The sequence below is a fragment of the Episyrphus balteatus genome, chromosome 2 (genome assembly GCF_945859705.1).
Source record: "Episyrphus balteatus chromosome 2, idEpiBalt1.1, whole genome shotgun sequence".
In the NCBI taxonomy this organism is placed as follows: domain Eukaryota; kingdom Metazoa; phylum Arthropoda; class Insecta; order Diptera; family Syrphidae; genus Episyrphus; species Episyrphus balteatus.
The window spans coordinates 115233272-115251898 of record NC_079135.1 but is presented as its reverse complement, the minus strand read 5'-3'; the positions used below and the strand labels follow the sequence as shown (position 1 = coordinate 115251898).

At 26.0% G+C, this 18627-nt stretch overlaps 1 protein-coding gene across 7 annotated transcripts; it reads right to left on the bottom strand.

Moving 5' to 3' along the window:
• Positions 1-885: 885 nt before the first annotated feature.
• Positions 886-17652, bottom strand: LOC129909872 (troponin I). Of its 7 annotated transcripts, XM_055986996.1 has the most exons (10): positions 17493-17649; positions 16408-16446; positions 14418-14708; positions 14138-14266; positions 13948-14071; positions 9302-9402; positions 4772-4815; positions 2391-2532; positions 1714-1759; positions 886-1217 (listed from the first exon to the last, which is right to left on the bottom strand). In XM_055986996.1, coding segments are annotated over exons 2-10 (894 nt in total). In that variant the 5' UTR covers positions 16423-16446; positions 17493-17649; the 3' UTR covers positions 886-1215. The 7 variants fall into 7 exon arrangements, with proteins under 7 accessions (XP_055842971.1, XP_055842969.1, XP_055842970.1 ...); XM_055986994.1 differs by lacking the exons at positions 1714-1759; positions 9302-9402 and adding an exon at positions 13527-13627 and having other exon boundaries at positions 17493-17651; XM_055986995.1 differs by lacking the exons at positions 1714-1759; positions 9302-9402 and adding an exon at positions 12239-12339 and having other exon boundaries at positions 17493-17651.
• Positions 17653-18627: the final 975 nt, after the last annotated feature.

Below are 18627 nucleotides of genomic sequence, written 5' to 3'. Positions count from 1 at the left end.
ATTTGACATGATTAAGAAAGGCAATCCTTCGATTCACATAGCAGAATAGAACTGTATGTCTTTTACAGTACTTAGAAAATATGGAAGGTTAGCAGACTTTAAATTTTATATCAGGATTTAGATTTGTGTACCTTCTCATTTTTTTGTATACCACTATTCTAAAAATGTGTTCGAAAAAAAACTAAAACGTTTTTTTCCTAAAATCCACTGTAGGTTTTGTTTTTAATAGACAGGAAATCGGTAGAAATGTAAAAAAAAACGCTCTTACAGATATGCAAATAGTCCTAGCCGTGCATGGTGCATCGTCGCTAATTTTGAAGTCCTTACTTCAAAAGAGCTCTTCTTATATTTTTGGTATTTGGGTTGGTTTAAAGAAACAACGAAAAGTTATTTAAAATGTACGACATGTGAACATAAAAAGTAAGTGCCTACTTTACAAGGTTGAATGATTTTTTATTTTTGAGTGCACTTATAGGTAGGTACTGCATTATTTAACAGCTCTAATGTACCATACATATGGCCGATTTCATAAACATTTAGCAGGCTATTAAAATTTTAAATGACGTTTTTTGTTTGGGAAAAACGTCATTTTAGGATGTAAAAGCCTGATAAATATTTAAATACTTAAAAGGGCTTTATGAAATTGGATTTTGGAAGTTTGTTTTTAAGTCGGATAGGAAATAAAGATTGTTATCGACGATATTAATTATGTATTTTTTTACACACAAATTAAATTGTCACTATAATATGTAGCTTCATTCTTAATAAAAAATAATCTAATAAATCAAAAATAAGACGTGCATAAAATAGTTTTACTGCTTTAATAAAATAACAATAAAACAATGAACTTTATAAATAATTTTGAAAATAAAAAAACCAACGAAATGATGTTTAAGATTAAATTTTGTTTTAGTTTTTTTTATTTTTTACATCTGTATTACAATATCTTTTCCATAATTTGTCTCTATATGTGTGTGTGTGTGTGACATCATGTGTAATTTTTTTGTTTGTTTGTTTTTAGATTTTGGATTGTGTATGTTTAAATTAAAAAAAAAGAAAAACAATTTACATATTGTAGGAAAGAAAATTATTTTAAAAAATATATTTGTATATATTCTTATAATTATAATTAGGCGGGAGCACGCTTAGGCTTCAACCTCAACTTCTTCCTTAGCCTTAGCATCACCGGGTTTGCCCTTGGACCAGTCGGGTTTTTTCTATAATAAATTTAAATAAAAAAAAATAAACAAAAAGAAATTTATTAGAAAAAATATTGATATTCATAAAAAAAATTGTTCTTACAAAAAAAGGTGACTACAAATTGTACAACTAGTAGGTTTATTACACAAAGTTTTTTTTTTTTTTTGAAGGATTTTACAAAAAATTTGCTGTTCTGAATATTTTAAATTGAGTGTTATTTTATTAAACAACAAATTTATTGCATTTTTTTAACTAAACATAACATGCATCTAAAACATTGAAATACAAACAAAAGGTACCAAGATTTGCATTTAAAAATCTCGCAACAAAAATGCTATAAATATACTAAGAAAAAAAAGACAAAAGAACAAAAATTTGTTTGTATTATTGACAAAATAAAAAAAATTTTATAGACAAAAAAAAAAAAAAAACAAGTACACAATTACTGGTGTAAACAGTGGAATTACAGTTCAATTTTGCAATTTTTTTTTTTTTGCACATTTAAGTTCTTACACTTTTTAGCTCCAGCCCCTATTTTTAGATCTTTAACTTTAGCTTTCTACAGTAGTTGAAAAAGATTTGGTTAGTAGATAGAAATTTGCAGTTTATTTTAAATTAAATGTAAAAATAGAAGTATTAATAGTTAATATTTATTTAAAATATAAAATTTATAACAAGTGAGCAGAAATGCAAAAGTGAATTTTGAGTTTTCCCATTTGTTGAAAAATGGCGTCCAACGCTAAATAATCAACATCATGGCGCCCAACGCCAAATGATCATCATTGAAAATGCTATTTTAATTCATCTTTTATTATTTTTTGCCCACTTGTTATTATTGAAATTAAGTAAAATTTATAGAATTAAAAGCAGATAGATAAAGAAATAAATATTTTACAATAGATGTGGTGAAAAAGAGAACGTATGAACGTAGTTATCATACTGTTTTGTTAAAGTTAAGTTTTTTGTACTGTATGTATAATTTTTTAAAGTTGATATTAAATGATATTTTTTTTTAACTCATTTTCAAACTAATGAGTAATGCTATTTCGAAAATTTCGATACTTAAATTTTATATGGAAAAATGTTTTTAATTAATATCTTGGTATATTTCCGAAAGCAATTTCATTAGAAATAGCATCACATTATTTGTATTAAAATTTTTTATTTATAGAATCTTGTACAAATCTTACCTCCTTCTCCTCTTCTTCCAATGTGAATTCCTTCTTCTTGACAACCTTAAGTTGGTTACGGAAGTTGAATTCTGCTGCCTTCTTTTGCAATTTGGCGAATTTGTTCTCGTATTTGGAGACCTTCTTCAAAGCTGGTTTGACGCTTTAATAGGAAATTAAAATATAATTAGATAAAAACATTGAAGATCAAATATGCAATTAGCTCAAAACCAAAAATAAACAACGGTTCTCCAAAAAGTTCTATTGTTAAAAAATTGAGATGTTCAAATATATTAGTTCAAAATAACTTTAGTCCAGTGGAGGATTCAATTCTTCGCACACAAATAATAATACCTAATTAAGTTCACATGCAGAGTAAATAGAGTCGAAGCGTTCCATTTCAACACTAGCCAAAATAACGACGATTTGAAAAGTAGAAAAAGCCCGCTTAATCTCTGCATTTTTACTTATATTAGACATCTTAAAACGGTTAGCCATTTAAAACACCCTAGGCCGCGAAAAAAAAATAAATAAAATGCACTGATTTTTGGGATGTTATTAGGACAGATACTACATTCTTCAGTTTTAAGCTTATAGCATGTTATGAAACAAGGTCACAAACATATTAAACTTGGTCCAAAAGCGTGCAGCAATGGGACTGTTGTAATGAAGCTGAAACCTCAAGTATAAAAATAATGTAAAGTTTCTAATCGATTCTGGTTAAAAGGCTACAATGACTTTTTGATGCTTGGAATATTATTGTGTTTATATTTTCTAATCATAAAGAAACCACAAAAAGTTACGATAAATTTTGTGTTTTTTCATGAAATTCTTAACTTTAATATGAAAAATAATTTGAACTTTTGAAAGTGAAACAATTAAAAGTCTTAAATTTTTCTTTTTTTTATAGTAAAAGGTGGGAACCGATGAAGATATATCATAGGTGTCTTATTATTGAAAAAAAAATCCATTTTTACAGAAAGCAACGGTTTTACTTCCAACAGATTTTAATAGGGCGGTCTTACCCCCATGTGGGGGCAAGACCTTATTTTGTTAGATGTTTTCTCAAAACGTATTATCTTTTGTTCAGTATTTTTCATTTTTACTTGGTCTAGAGGGCAAGTACATATTGGTTTCGTGTCGAAAACAAAAACTGAGGTTTTAATCAAAACCAACATTACGATGATGGAGAACTCCGAAAAAGTGGGTCTCGCAATTCCGTCCGTCCGTCTGTGCGTCCATCTGTACACATTTCCACAGCCTAAACGGGTTAACGGATTTTGTTCATTTTGTTCAAGTTTGGTACAGATGATTTTAATGAAATTCTTTAAGTTGTTTTTTTTTTGTTTTTTTTTTTTTTTATATCTCGCTTAGAAAGTGTACCTCCCATGAAAATTTTTCAATTTAAACCAAATATCTCGAAAACGGCTCTTACGATTTTGATTAAACTTCGCAGACGTAATATTCAAAGCAATTGCAATAAAACTGCAGTCGAATAAAAAAAAATTGTTTTCATTTAACAAAATTTTGTCCTAAATGTCGGCTCTTCCCCAATATAATATTTTTTTTTTAGTTTATATGAAGCCAGCTCTTAAAATCTACAAGTAAACTAACACAAAAGTCTTTTGAACTGCAAGACTAAGTTAGCAAGTACGTGCGACCCCAGTAGTGCATTTTATTATTATTATAAACGTTAAACTTAATGAATAAAGACATTATTTTAATTAAATGATGTTTTTTACTGGTTTTTAAGCCAGTTTAACACTAAACACCAAAGGGGCGGTCTTGCCCCCACTTCCCCTATATAAACTTTTTGTCAAATGATCATGCGTTTTATTCACTAGTTCTGATTTTTGATAGAGTTGCTTTTGCAATAGATCAAAACATTTTCAAAAATGCAAACAATGGCAGAAAAGACAAAATTTCAGTCTCTGGCGATTTAAGCTTTTTTTTAATTTAAGCAATTTTGTTTAATATATTCCCGAAAAGTGTTAAGGTCGACACTATGATTAACAAAATATTGCGTTGCAAATATCTTAAATTTTATAGAAATCGAATACTGTTTGTTTTATTGTTCTTAAGTTAACTGAAAGTAAAAAGGAGTGATTTTCGGAATGATGTAGCGATGGTAAACATTTTAAAATAAAAGTAACCGACATTAATTTAAAGTGGTTTCATGTTGAAAGCTATATAAAAGTTGTTCAATTCTGGCTATATTTTCGAAGACACAAGTTTTTGAGTGTATCGAAAAGTAAATATTTGTTGTATTTTTCTAGTGATTCATAAAGATTGTTCAATTCAATGAACATTAAACATTTTTTTGGAAAATTGTGAACTTTTTCTTACCTAACCGTTATTTAAATTTAATTTTTCTTATAGAATGGACTAGGTTTTATACTTACAATTTACCACGAAGATCGTTAACCTGGGCATTGAGATCGCTGATCTAAACGTTACAATGGAAAAACAAAAATACAATTAGATACAATTTTATTGATAAATTAAAATATATATTTATTCAAAATTATAAAAAAAAAAAGAATTTACAACCACAAAACAAGCTTATTTTTTTGTTTAACAAAACAAACACAAGACACAAAGTTTTTTTTAGCTGCTTAAGCATGAGTTTAAATTTTTTTTGTCAACAAGCACTTAATTAATTCTGTTTTCTTACAGTTTTTATTTTATATATACATGGTAAAGTATATACGATTTTATGGTTGAAGATTGAAAATTAGCAAAAGCAATAAAATAGTAGAAAGTGAGTTAGAAAATTATATGCAATTTTTGTTGTTTTTTTTTTATATAGAAATGGGTACTTGAGATAGAAATACAAGTAGGGTACCCTAAAGGAAACACATAGAATACAAAAAAAAATAAACTAATATTTGTTATATATAATTTTTATTTAAGCACGAACATCATAACATCCAAATGTAGAAATTTAGATTTAATTTTCTTTTTTAATTGAATTTATTTAATTTTTTTATTTAATTTTTTTATTTAATCCAAATAAAATTTTGATTCGATCTAGATTTTTGGTTTTCTTTTCTATTGATAAACAAAAAATCTAATATTCTACAAATAAAATTAATTAATTTATTTTAACATTTTACCACGGATCTAAAAAATACTTAGAAAAAGATAACTTTTCTCTTTTGCTTATTGATTTCTAAATTGAGAAGAAATAAAAATATTTGGAAATATATTTTGAACTATAAAAAAAAAACTTAATTTTGAGGTACTGCACAGTATGGCACATTGGCACAACCTAAATGTTTGTGTTTTTTATTTGTATATTTATTTTTTTATTAAAATTATTAAATTTATTAAACATTCTTTGGAGTTTTCGCATATCGAAGTTTTTTTTTTTGGGAGGGAAAATATGTATAATATTTTATAATTTATTTATTTCAACGAAGAAAAGTTAGACAAAAAAATAATAAAACAAAGAAAATATTGAAGGTTAAATATTATCAAGCCTTAAGCAAAAAGACTTAAAGATGCTATATAAATTAATGTTAGCACCAATTTCAAAATATTCTACTGTTTATCTTCTTTTCATTAAATCAACAATCTGACATTATCAAAATAAAAAGTTGCATGCATAGTTTCAATTAAAATCACTACTTGGCAACTCAGTTTTAAGGTCTCAACTTCTCAAAACTATTTAGATCTTGGGCTATTTTACTGAAACAAAATCTCAAAAATTGGTCAAAAAGACAAAAAAAAAACTACTTTTTGAGTTGGTTATGGTTTGTTTATGTTTTCTATGTTTTTAAGGCCACAGAATTTTTAAAGACCTCGAACTAATACCTATAAAATATTTTTGGAATTTGTATTCCTTTTTAACTTAAGACTTTAAGAATTGCAAATTGTATTTAACATTTTAATTTGAGACCTTAATAGAAAGAATCTGACTAAAACTAAGAATTGGTATAACTTCTTTACTTGTTGATTAAATAAAATGATATTTTTTTTTGAACAAATCAAATCAGCAGCTCATTCTTTCAAAATGAAGAATTTTTTGAGAAAAAGCTCCTGGCCTAAAAAAATGCACTGAAAGAAACTAAGAAATATTTTTCTATAAGAGAATTTTTGAGTTAAATTAAGATTGTAAAATCCATTATAAAGTATTTTATTTTTAATAAAAAAGAGATGGCACATTAAAACTTTTTACTACAATATTTTTTTTTTAACTCATTTAAAAAATATCGAAACTCTCCAAAGAATTAAAAATAGATAATTAAAAACATTTTTTTTTACTCTGTGTGCCATACAAGTGCTCCATTTTGAAATTAAATCAATAATAATTTTGCAAACAAACTGCGCTGCATTTAACTAATTTCTCAAAAAAAAGTTCTAACATTCTGTTATAATTTTCTCAAACAGAAATCAATCCATGCTGCTTTATTTTAACTATAAAAATGTTAATTTTTAGTTTTTTATTTTCTAAAATTATTTAAATTTAACATTTAACAAAAAAAAAAAAATAATAAAGAATATAAGAAAAAAAAAATTAAAAACACAAAGCAGTATGAAAATAGTATGCATTGTTGAGTGGAAACAAATATTTATATGAAAACAGTCATTTTTTTGAAAATAAAATAATATGAAAAATAGAAAAACACTTTAAAATGAATCAAAAATAAAATTTTTCAAACAGAAACAGATGTGTATTTTTTTTTTTAATATTTTATAAAATTTGTGTCATTTCTATTTTTAAACAAAACAAAAAAAAAAGTAAAATCATTTTTAGAGAAAAACCAAAAAATGATAGGTAATGCACTACGAAGGGAAAAATTTGATTAACATTTTATGATAAGGTTATATTTTTTCTATGTCACATCAGATGTTTAACATAAATAGTTGAACTTAACCAAAAAAATAATATTGGATATTTTTATTATAAAATATGCTGAACTCCAAAAAATGGTTTATTCTTTTAATAAAAAATATATTTGATTTGAAAAAAAAAAACAAACAAACAAACAATATTCAATTTGAATAATTTGGGAAAGAAGATATTTTTTTTTATTGAAATCAACATTTCAAATAAAAAACACAAAACATTTTTGTATTTCAAAAATAATTCCTTCTGGGTTTTGTATTTGCACCTAAGTAGAGTGTAAAAAAAAGTTATTTCTGAATTTAATAACACAAAGTAGGTTTAAGACAAGGTTAATTAGTATTAAAACAGCAAGCCTCTTTTTGGTTTTAAAAAAATTCTATTTGGGGCTTTAAACTGTGTAATTGTTACGAGCTGAGAATTGTGAGGCATTTTCATTTTTAATTTTTCTTATTTTTTCTCCAAATAAGGTCCTTAACCATTCAAAAGGTTGGCAAATTTATGAGGTTAAAATTAATGTGGCCATGGACCTTCAGCAATTTTTTTTTCAAAACATGACATTTTTCTACGATGAAATAATGACAGTATTAAACTCGCTCTATTTATTCATATGAGGTCTACTCTAATCACTTTTTTATGAGCAAAATCAACATTTTATTAATAAATATCGTTTAAATTTTAGATAAACCAAAGAAAAATCAAAAATTTTCAAAAAAAAAGGAAAATATCCAAAAACAATTTGAATTTTTTTTTTTCAAAATTTAACTTTTTTTAACTTTTAATTTTTCTTTTGTTTATCTAGAATTTAAAACATATTTAGTAATAAAATGATAAACAAACTCAAAAGAATTTGATTTTGCTAAAAAAAGTGATTAGAAATAAGTCATTTACCAGGTGCAAAAATGTGGTGTTTTATTTCATCTCAAAAGTTCAAACCCTCAGAACTTGTAACCTTCCAGATTAATTTCAAGTATATTTTGCTTCAATTATTAAGCCTCAGTTTAATTCTGTCACCCATAGTTATAAAATAGCGGTACATTTGCTAAAAAAACGTATTAATGCCTATTTTGATAGCTTTTATAAATTGAACAAAGTAAACTTTATTTCTTTGTAGAAAATTAAATAACGTTTTTTAATAAAGCACCCTTGAAATTTCTGTACAGTGATCCGTTGTTGAGATATTGACAGTCAAAGTCAAGAGCATGGTTTGTTGACTGTTTTTGCAGTCTAAAAAGAATCGTAGAAGTTTGACACAAAATGAATCTTAAAGCTAAATAAATAAGCCATTCCAAAAATAATATTCATTTTATCAGAAAAAAATGTTTCCACTTTCTTAGGAGAAAAATAAGAACAAAATTGGAAAATGTTGGTTTTTGAACATTTCCAATGATTTAGTTAATTTTAACATTTAAAATAATATTTAATACTAAAATTCTAAAACTACACTAAGGAGAAAAAAATTGATTTTATTTTTTGGGCTAGTTTACATTCAAGTTCTTTCTCAAGACTTAGTTTGCTTAACCTTAAACATGACTCCTTTGTGTTATCAAAGTCTAACTACTACTTACTACAACAAAAAATGTTATTCCTACCCAGAAGTTGAAAGCATACATAATTATGTGTTTTCACAAAAAATTGAACAAAAACAAAAAAAAAAGTAACAGGGATGGCAAAAACGATTGCCAAAAAAATTATTTCAAAAATATATAAATGTCCATAAGGAAATGATGAATGTGCATAATAGGAATATGCAAAATTATAACAAAAAATATAATTAATTAAGTAATTGACATTTGTGACACATACATTATTATAACCAAAAGTACGTGTTCTGAATTACACTCATAATAAATGTAAAAAGGAAAAAAGGGATGACATTTAAATCAGAATGATTTTACACAAAATGTTTTTTTTTTTTTTTTTTGTAAATAAAATGAGTAAATGCTTCAAAAATTTCAAAATTTCTAATTTTGAACAAAAAATAAGAACGCTTGATAAATGTACTGGGGTATAACATTTTTGAAGTTTGTGTGTTGTGTACATAAATGTGTTTTTTTTTTTTTTGCTTTTAAATTTGCAGTACCTCCCAGTCTTTTTTCCTGACTTCGTATTCCAGATCCCATTTTTGACCTTCACAAATATACATACGCTCGTAATACTCTTCACAAATCTCTTGTAATTCGCCTGGAAAAATTTGTGTTTTTTGTTTTATATGATCAATTTTTATTTAACATTTTTTAATTCGATTATATTTTTTATTATTTTTTTAAAATTACCAATAAATTAAGACTTTTTTTATATTTGAATAAATTTCTTCAAAATGTTATGTGTTCTCAGTGTAAGTTGCATAAAAAAAAAAACATTAAATCATTCATACGTAGGTAAGTGGGTGTAGTTTTCTTTGTTTTATTTTTGGAATTTCTCTTTTTATATCCAAGAGAAATATATATTTTGTACAAAAAAAAAAAAACAATAGCTAAGCATCTTATAAAGTGGGTTTCTTTGGTATAAAATTTTTTGAAGAAAAAAAATTGTTTATGTATACTTAGTTCAAAAGAATTTTTTTTTTTTGTTTTTTTATAATTTATAGTCAGTTTTGTCAGCAAGTAAAAAAAAAATTATTAAACAGAAATCAACTAAACTAAGAATACCAGACCAAACAAAAAATAGTTTGAAATTTCAAAATCAAAAAAAAGAAAATATGTAATAGGAATGTATACAAAACGAAAGTTATATAGTTAATTTTTAAATTTCTTTAAATATTTTTTGAATTAATCTCAAAAATATTTATAAATAAGACTGTGGGTCATATGTTTCATTCTTGAAACATAAATAACAAAAAAAACGTACAAAAATCTGTTTTAGAGTTTACTTTGTATAAAAAAAGATCAAAGTTTTTTTTTTTAAATATTTATATATAGCATATTATTTTTAACTTAGGTTTATATAAGAGAGCATATATTTATATTTGTATATACTATAAAACAAAATGCATTTTTTTTTGTAAATTTTATTAAAAAAAAAAAAACTAGGAAGAGAGGAAGACTTTACCTCGAACGCCTTCATTTTTTGGATATGCTCTAAATCAAATTTGTCACCCTCCAAGGCATATGCGCGTTGCCAATATTGTTTACATAATGTCTGAAGTTCAGCTAAATTATCGAGTTTTTGTTTTTTGTTTTAATTTTTTTTTTCATTTTGTATAATATTTGTTTTTTTTTTTTTCATAAAAATCTAATTCTAAGTTTTGTTGAATATTGTTTTGTTTTTATTTTTAGTTTATATTTTTTTATTTTTATATAAAAAATATATTTAAATTTAAATAAAATAATTTGTTTGTTTATTTTTTTATGTAATATTCCCCTATATTATGTGACTGTTAAATATATGTTTATGAATGTTTATGTGAGAATGTGAGTAGTAAAAGCTTCAAAAATCAAAATATTTATTAAAAAAAAAAAATAAAATATTTAGGTTGCTTTTACATCAAGTGTTTTAAGTTGTTTTTTTAAAGTCTTGTGTTAAAAAAAATTGTTTTTGTGCTGTTAGCATTGTAGTACTATTTTAGAGAGTATTTTTTTTTTGCTTGATTATTTTTTTTTTTTTAGTTTATCTCAGAGAATTTTTTCTTGTTTTGTTTGTTTATGAAGATGAGAGCACTGCTTTCTATATAGGAGTATTTGAAAATATATTTTTTTTTTAAGAATTGAAGAGATAAAATACATTATTTGCATAAAGTATGTACTTTGAAATGTGAAACTTTATCGAATTAGTTGACGAACCTACGTTGGGCGCCATTTAGTGGGTTATAAAGCTAAAGTGCTCTTTGTAAATGCATTTATTCTGATTTATTACTAAATTTGTATTCAAAATAATTTTCTCTTTATAATATACTAACGTTGGGCCCCAGTTTAATTAGGATTTTGACGGAACAATAAAGATCATTGTATTTTACCTTGCAAAACCTTAATATTTAAGAAAATTCCAAGGCTACAAACCTTAATCCGCACAGTTTTTGTTTAGAATGAATACCCAGTAGATTTTTTTGTGAGATTGAGAATAAAAGGTTAAACTAAATCTAAAAAGGTTTTGAATTTACGATCAGATTCATTCTGCATATGAACGTTGCACGCCATTTTTTGTTTGTTTAAAAAAAAATAATTAAATGTTCGCCGTCAGGAAAATTTTCAAATAACAAAAGCTTAGTCAATTTTCTTAAGCATTTTAAATTCGAACGTTCCAAAAACGTGTTTTTAATTCCCAGTGTTGGGCGCCATTTTTTTAGCATCAAATACATGAAAAATTAATTAAATTTGGTAATTTGAAAAAAAAAATTATTTTTTTAATTTGTTCAAAAGCAAACCAATTCAGTATGTTTCACATTGGGCGCCAGTTATATAAATTATAATGCATTCACTGGAAAAAATATCTAACTAAGCTATGGAACCTTATCTGGAGCTCAAGAGAAGAACAGAGATATTCCCACCGTAGGTAGAGTTCCAACTGAAAACTGCTTAAAATAAATTTTGCATATTCGTGTTGGGCGCCAGTTAACAAAAATCAAAAAATTAAACGTCCCTTTGAAGAAAATTTATAACTCCAGAAAGCTTTGGCAGTGTTTCAAGCTTTTTTTGATGCTGACATCTCAATACAAACAAATTAAGAAAAAAAAAATTAAGTAAACATTAAGTTGTTTTATAAAAAAAAAAAATTATAAACCTTATAGCACATCTATTAAGTATTTTTTAAAAATTTGAAATCGCAATAATTATTTCGTATTAGAACTGCCCAAAAAAAATCTTTGTAACCGAATATTTTTTTGTTTTTTTAATTGGCAGCAGCAGCAGCGTTTGCTTTAACTCTCGTTTTTTATTGTTTGATTTTTTTATTAAAGAAAAAAAAAAAATTGTATTACTTTTCAGTGTTATACTGATTTAAACGAGATTTAAAAAAAAAAATTAATCCAAAAAAATTAATACAACAAAAATGTGTGTATTCATATTAAAAAAAAAAATCTTGCCTCGAAGTCCCTTCTTCTAACATCATATTCAAGATCGTATTTTTGGTTCTCCAATACATGGATCCTATCGTGATACTCTTTTGCGATTTTCTTAAGTGACTCTAAAAGTATTTTTATTGGGAGGATATTTTTTTAATATTTATTGTTTGTTGTTGTCTGTGTTGGATGTTGGATGATATTATAAGATAAAAAAAAATTTTGTGTTTCTTCTCGAGTGAAAAATGAGTGATCTTTTTTTTCCGAACTTAAAATCATTAACTACTTAATTGCATATAATATACATATATTTTTTTTTTAATTAAAAAAAAATGTTGATAAATCTTGCAAAAGCAAAATATTGGAGTGAAGGTGATACAAAAAAAAAAACTTATGAATAAATTTTGGATTTCAAATAAAAAAAATTATTGAAATCCATTTTTTTATGAAACTGCTTTCAATATTTTTCAAAAAAAGAATTAAATATTTACTTGCAGTTTTCATAATTAAATTTTTTTTTTTTTAATTTATTAATATTATTTGTTGATGTTGCTAAGAAACATCACACATTTTGCTTAGTGGTGTTATATATATTTTATTTTAATTATTATTATTTTATTTGCAAAATAAGTGAAATTTCAAAAAAAAAGATAGCAAAAATCAAAAATCAAAAAATGTTTATATACAAAAAAATCAATTTCGCTTATTTCTACTTTCGCGTGTGAAGCAAAAACAAAAAAAAAATATTTTTTATTATTTTTGGTTTAATTATATATTTTTTTTTTTTAATAATTTTTGTAATTTTTTATTGGTGAGAGAAGATTTGCAGATCGCGCGATTTTTTTTTTGTTTAATTTTGACAGGTAGTAAGTTAAAAAAAAAAAAAACTATAGTACGGAAGATTCACAGTGTTAAGGTAGTTGTTTTGCTTTTTTGTTTTGTGTGTTGTGTTGCCTCTGAATACACACTCTCCCTGTTTCTGGCTTACATTGTTTTTCAAAAGAAAAAAATAGTTTGAAAATCAACATCAAGAAAAAATGAAAAAAATAAAAACATCGAAAGCTGGCATCACTGATTTATTACAAAAGTGCGGCGAGAAAGTGACAGTTGACATAAATTTGTGCAGGGTTGTTATAGAGAGAGTTTTGAAAAAAAATTTAATTATTTTGTTTTTTATTTTGTATGAAAAACAATGTAAGAGCCAGTTTAAGGTGGTAGCGAGTAGTGAGAAACGTAATAACAGAAAAAAGTCAAGTGCAAGCTTTCTAAGGCTTTTTTTTGTTTTTGGGTTTTTTTTTATGTTCGTGTGTACCTCAATATCCTTTCGCTTAACAACATATTCAAGATCATATTTCTCGTCCTCCAATTTATTAATCCTTTCGTGGTGTTGGCGGCAAAGTGACTTAAGTGTTTCTGAAGAAGTTGTGTTTAATTTTTGTTTGTTGTTGTATTTTTTATTTTTGTTTAAAAAAAAAATGTTTAAACAAAATTTTTTTTTTATTAAATGACAAAAAATATATGTGTCAAAATGTAAAAATGTCGTGAATGATTTTTATGTGACATTTGTGAAATTAAAACTATTATGCAATTAACCTCGTCTTATGATCTTATTTAAAAAAAAAAAACTAAACATTAAAAAATATATAGATTTTTCATAAAAATTAAATGTTTAAATAAATGATTTTTTTTTATAAAAATGGAATGTAATTATATGTCTTATTTTGGTAAATTACCTTCACTGGCATCGCTAAGATTTCTTGGGCTACCGCATCTTTCCTCAATGATACGCCTACGTTCAGCTGCCTTGCGTTCTTGTTCTTTCTTCAATTCCTCAGCAGCTTTTTTACGGAGCAACAACTGTTAATCAAATTACCAAAATAAATATATTTTTTTTTTTTATCATTAAATTTATGTACAACTTACCCTGAGTTTCTTCTTCCTTTCTGGGGTCATGAAACCCTTCTTGGCTTTCTTAGCCTTTGAAGCTTCTTCCATACGCTTGCGCACTTCAGCACGCTTGCGCTCGATTTCGGCTTGTTTTGCCTTCTTAGCCTGTTAATTTAACATGATAATATTGTTGTTTTTTTTATTATTCCAGTGTTATAATAAAATTATGACACAAAGTTTGTATGTTGGTAACACGAAGACACACACACACGAGGAAGAGACACGAATACATTGATTTTGAATTCGTTTCTAATACCTCTTCAGCTTTAACTTTTGGATCATTTGGATCTTTAGGTTTAGCAGCGGGTGCGCCATTTTTAGCAGGTGCTGCTGCCCCTGCAGCTGGTGCAGCAGCAGGTGCCGCTCCAGCAGCTGGTGCTGCTGCTGGTGCTGCTCCTGCAGCTGGAGCTGCTGCAGGCGCTGCACCCGCAGCTGGAGCTGGGGCTGCTGCTGCTGCTGGTGCAGCTGCTGGGGCTGCTGCAGGTGCAGGTGCCGCCGCGGGTGCTGGGGCTGGCGCTGCAGCCGCTGGTGCTGGCTCCGCTTTTTTCTGGAAAAATTGATTGAAAAAATTAATTATTAGATTTTGAATTGATTTTAAATATATTGTATGTAGATTTAAGCGTCAAGCGAAAGCTTAAAGTGCATGGAGAGAAAAGTCATTTATTTTGAAAATTGTTAATTGATCTTGAGGAGTTTTTGTAGCTTTAAAACATTTTTTTTTTTTCTTATTTTGTACATATTCGTAAATGACTAAACGGATTTGTATTTGATATCTTTTACAATAATCTTAAATTTTTGCCTTAAAAATTAAGCCAAAATACTTAACAATTTTTGGATTAGTTTTCATTTTTGAAATTTTTCGCAATTTCCCAAAACACGACTGCGTTACAGCTGTCAAATGACTCAGCCATGCGCCAAAAAAAAGTATTTGTTCACCGGGCCTAATGTGTAATTTGTCACAAAAAATGCAACTTAAAGAAATGTAGGAGTAGTTCCTGCTGTTAAATACTGCCATATCTGCACATTTATCTAAGGTAGGTGAAAGCTTTATTGCTTTTGTTTAAAAAAAAAACATGCATTAGAGAGCGTTTAAGTGATTTACTGCGTCAACTGCGTCAGTCATTATAACGCATCAACTGAAGGCATCACTGATAGTATTATATACCAATTGACAGATGTCATTGAATCTCATAATATGGTAAGTAAAAATATAAACTATTGATTGTGTCGTTGTAAACAAAGTTATCATTAATAAGCTGTAGTTCTTTCTCTGAGTCTCAAAAAGTAAAAATAAAAATTATGATTTTGGAGTGATTTTGATCCTGTAACGCTGTCTCTTCAGACTCTCTTGCAAACTTATTTTGTTGAAAAATTATTCTAATTAAGCATTTTGGCTTTGCAATTTTCATCGTCACTGGCAAGATTTTAATACATTGAGAAATGCATTAAAAATGCTGCCAAATAAACTTAACATTTGCTTGCTCATTTCTTCTTTTTTTAAAATAAATTGGACTAGTAAAAAAATGTAAACAAAATTAAATAAACTTTTGTTGTTTCATGATTTTATCATATTGGCAATTAAATGAAATTGCATAATTTTTTTTTAAAGTTTTCGTCATATTCATATGATAAATAGCTTTCCCTATACTTTGTTACATGACAAATTTATAAAAACATTATAAACAAACATTAATTTTCTGTCAAAATTGTTCAAAATGACACCATCTTGTATCGCATCATCAACAATCAACACATAAATTTTTGATAAAATAAATTCTGAAAATTTCAAAATAAATGACTTTTGGCATAGAAAAGTGTAATGTGTCTCTTAAATTCTATATAAATGTTAAAAAGCAAAATAAAAGCACTTAATTAAAAGCCGAATAGCCATGACAGTCAGGAACAATTTATGTATTGTCTTTTATCATATATACATTTAAATATGTATAAAATCTCCCATCTGAATCTATAAATAAGCGCATAAGAAGGATAAATTATTTTGTGCAAGCAAAATTAAGCAAGAAAAAAATTATTTTCTTTTACAAGAACTTGCATCAAAACAATTGATCTTACCTTTTCTTAATTCTATGTATTTCCAAAAACTTGTCAAACTGTAGAAATCCATGATGAAGAAGTTGTGATGAAAAGTTGTTTATATAAAAAAATTAAATAAAAATATAAAACTAATTAGATTTTCTGTTTAATTTAAAATTTTGGTGTGGTTTTATTTGTGATACATACCTTACCTCATCATCACCCATTTTTATGTGTTATTTGTTGATATACTGAAAATGGAAGTGTTACATAGGTTAGAAATTTCTTTTTTTTTTTTTCTTTGGAATTTGTTAAAAAAAAATATATATAAAAAAGAAAAAAAAACTATTTAAAAAAAACGATTATAATACACGAATACGCATATTTTCCTGTATACATAGACGAAAATAGATCTTCACCTAAATAGACTGCGTCCGAATATGGACGCTAGATATATACAAATTTATTTTTCACACATTTAAAGCACATTCATGCGCACCAGTAATACCACCAATGATGAGGATATCTTATTTCATACACAAAAAAAAAAAGTATCTATAGATATTTTTTTTTAGGTTAATTTTTTTTCAAAAATTTTGAATTTTTGAAATTTTGTTAGGGAAAGGTCAATAATGGTCATTGTTTTATATAAATATTTTTGAAAAATCGTAGTATTCTTCAGAAAAATCATTGAAAAACGATTTAAAATGTTAGAAAACTTTCATTTAAAAATAGATCACTATCACAAAAGCATTTTTTGATGTGTGGGTGAGGTCAGAAACGGTGGTTATTTGTATATATCCAAATTGTTTCGCACTTTTTCACACTGTATTGCCTGGGCATTGGGTGTAAGTAAATTAATCATTTGACCTTGGGCAAAGTTCTTCGTTGCATATTTCAAATCCCAAACAGATGGTATATATCCTTCAAATATTTAGCTGACATTTCAAAAATAATCTCTCTCATTTTTGTAAGAAGCACAAGATTTTTCAAAAATTTATTGAGGTTATTTTTTAACAAGAGTTTTTTTTTTTTTGAACACTAGTATGCACTTGGTTTTTTGATCACGTGTCAAAATTGTCACCGTTTTTGAAAAAAGATTATATATGTAAGTTGAGTTTTGAAAATTGTAAACGTTTTTGAAAGTTTAGTTGAATTTAATCTTTCTTTTTTTTCACAAGTATATTTTTTTAGGTTATTTTGGAATTTTTCGACACCTTAAATTTTAAGACACGTCAAAAATATTTTATCCTTTTTATTTTTTTGGGTTATTTTGTATGCTGATCCAGGAACTCACCTTTAAGGAGAAAATAAAAAAAGGAAGTGAGAGTGTCGCGATCAAAGAAACTTTCGGAATTTCTAAACTGAACGGTCCGACAACCAACGGCAGACTATATGCTTCGAAAGAATTAGTAAAGATCGTTTTCTGATTTGGGACGCAAGCGCTTTTTCTAGATCAAAATGAATATATCTCTGGGCAGTGGCGGGGCACACCACAATACTGTATAGATTTTTCTGAATTTATAAAAATAGAATCGCACCGAAATAGATACTGCTGTTGCAAGCATTTTGAAAGCAGAGACGATTTTATGTTTTTCTTTTTTTTTTTTTTGTTTAGAAGTTCTTTGGAAAAGTTTCTTTTTTTTTTAAACAATTCAATGTTACTGTCATTATTTTTAAAATGTACCTTCATTCATTACCTTACCCTTAAAAAAAAATCTCATAACATTCTTGTAGTTCCTTAAAACATTTGAGCTGAAATGATTTTTTATTTTCCAAAATTAATTTCGAAAGTAAAACATTTTTTTTTCAGATTTATTTTTTTAACATCCCACACATATTTTGTGCATTTTGAATTTTTGTTTAAAATTCTACATCGAATGAAAAATATTAGTGAGTGTTTTTTTGAAAAAAAAGAAAAAAAATGTTTTACATATGTAGGAGTAAAATAATTAAAATAGATTCTGAAACTCTATGCGTGATTTTTAAAGAGAAAATTTTTTCAAAATTTTCTTTTGCTTGTGCACTTTGTTTTCATTTTGCTTTAAAAATGAATTTGTAATTTCAATAAATTTGTCTGATGGCCAATGTAATTTTGCAACAAAAAGAATAATACCTTTTTATTTATTTTTTTTTTTTTTTGTTCAACGTTATAACCAGGCACGTTTTCGATTTTTCTTTTTCTTCTCTTTTGACACATAGAAAATTTTTGTTTGACACATTAAATATTAATGCAGTTACAAATGAAGGGAAGCATGATAAATTTTGTAATGTTGCCAAATTTCAGACAAGATTAGTATTTATTTAATAAGACAGAACGATTCATATGGCTAAATTTTTGTTTAACTTTAAACTTATTGAACATAAATGTAACCCTTAAAATCATACATACATTGTATATGTACATACGTCAGTTATATGTATATATATGA

Bases quoted from the DNA above. Each gene is read 5' to 3' on its own strand.
- LOC129909872 (XM_055986994.1), bottom strand. The intron at 4,816-13,526 runs GTACACACGAAC...TGTAACGTTTAG, and splicing joins TTAAGCGAAAGGATATTGAG to ATCAGCGATCTCAATGCCCA. The intron at 1,218-2,390 runs GTAAGATTTGTA...AATTTATTATAG, and splicing joins TGGAAGAAGAGGAGAAGGAG to AAAAAACCCGACTGGTCCAA.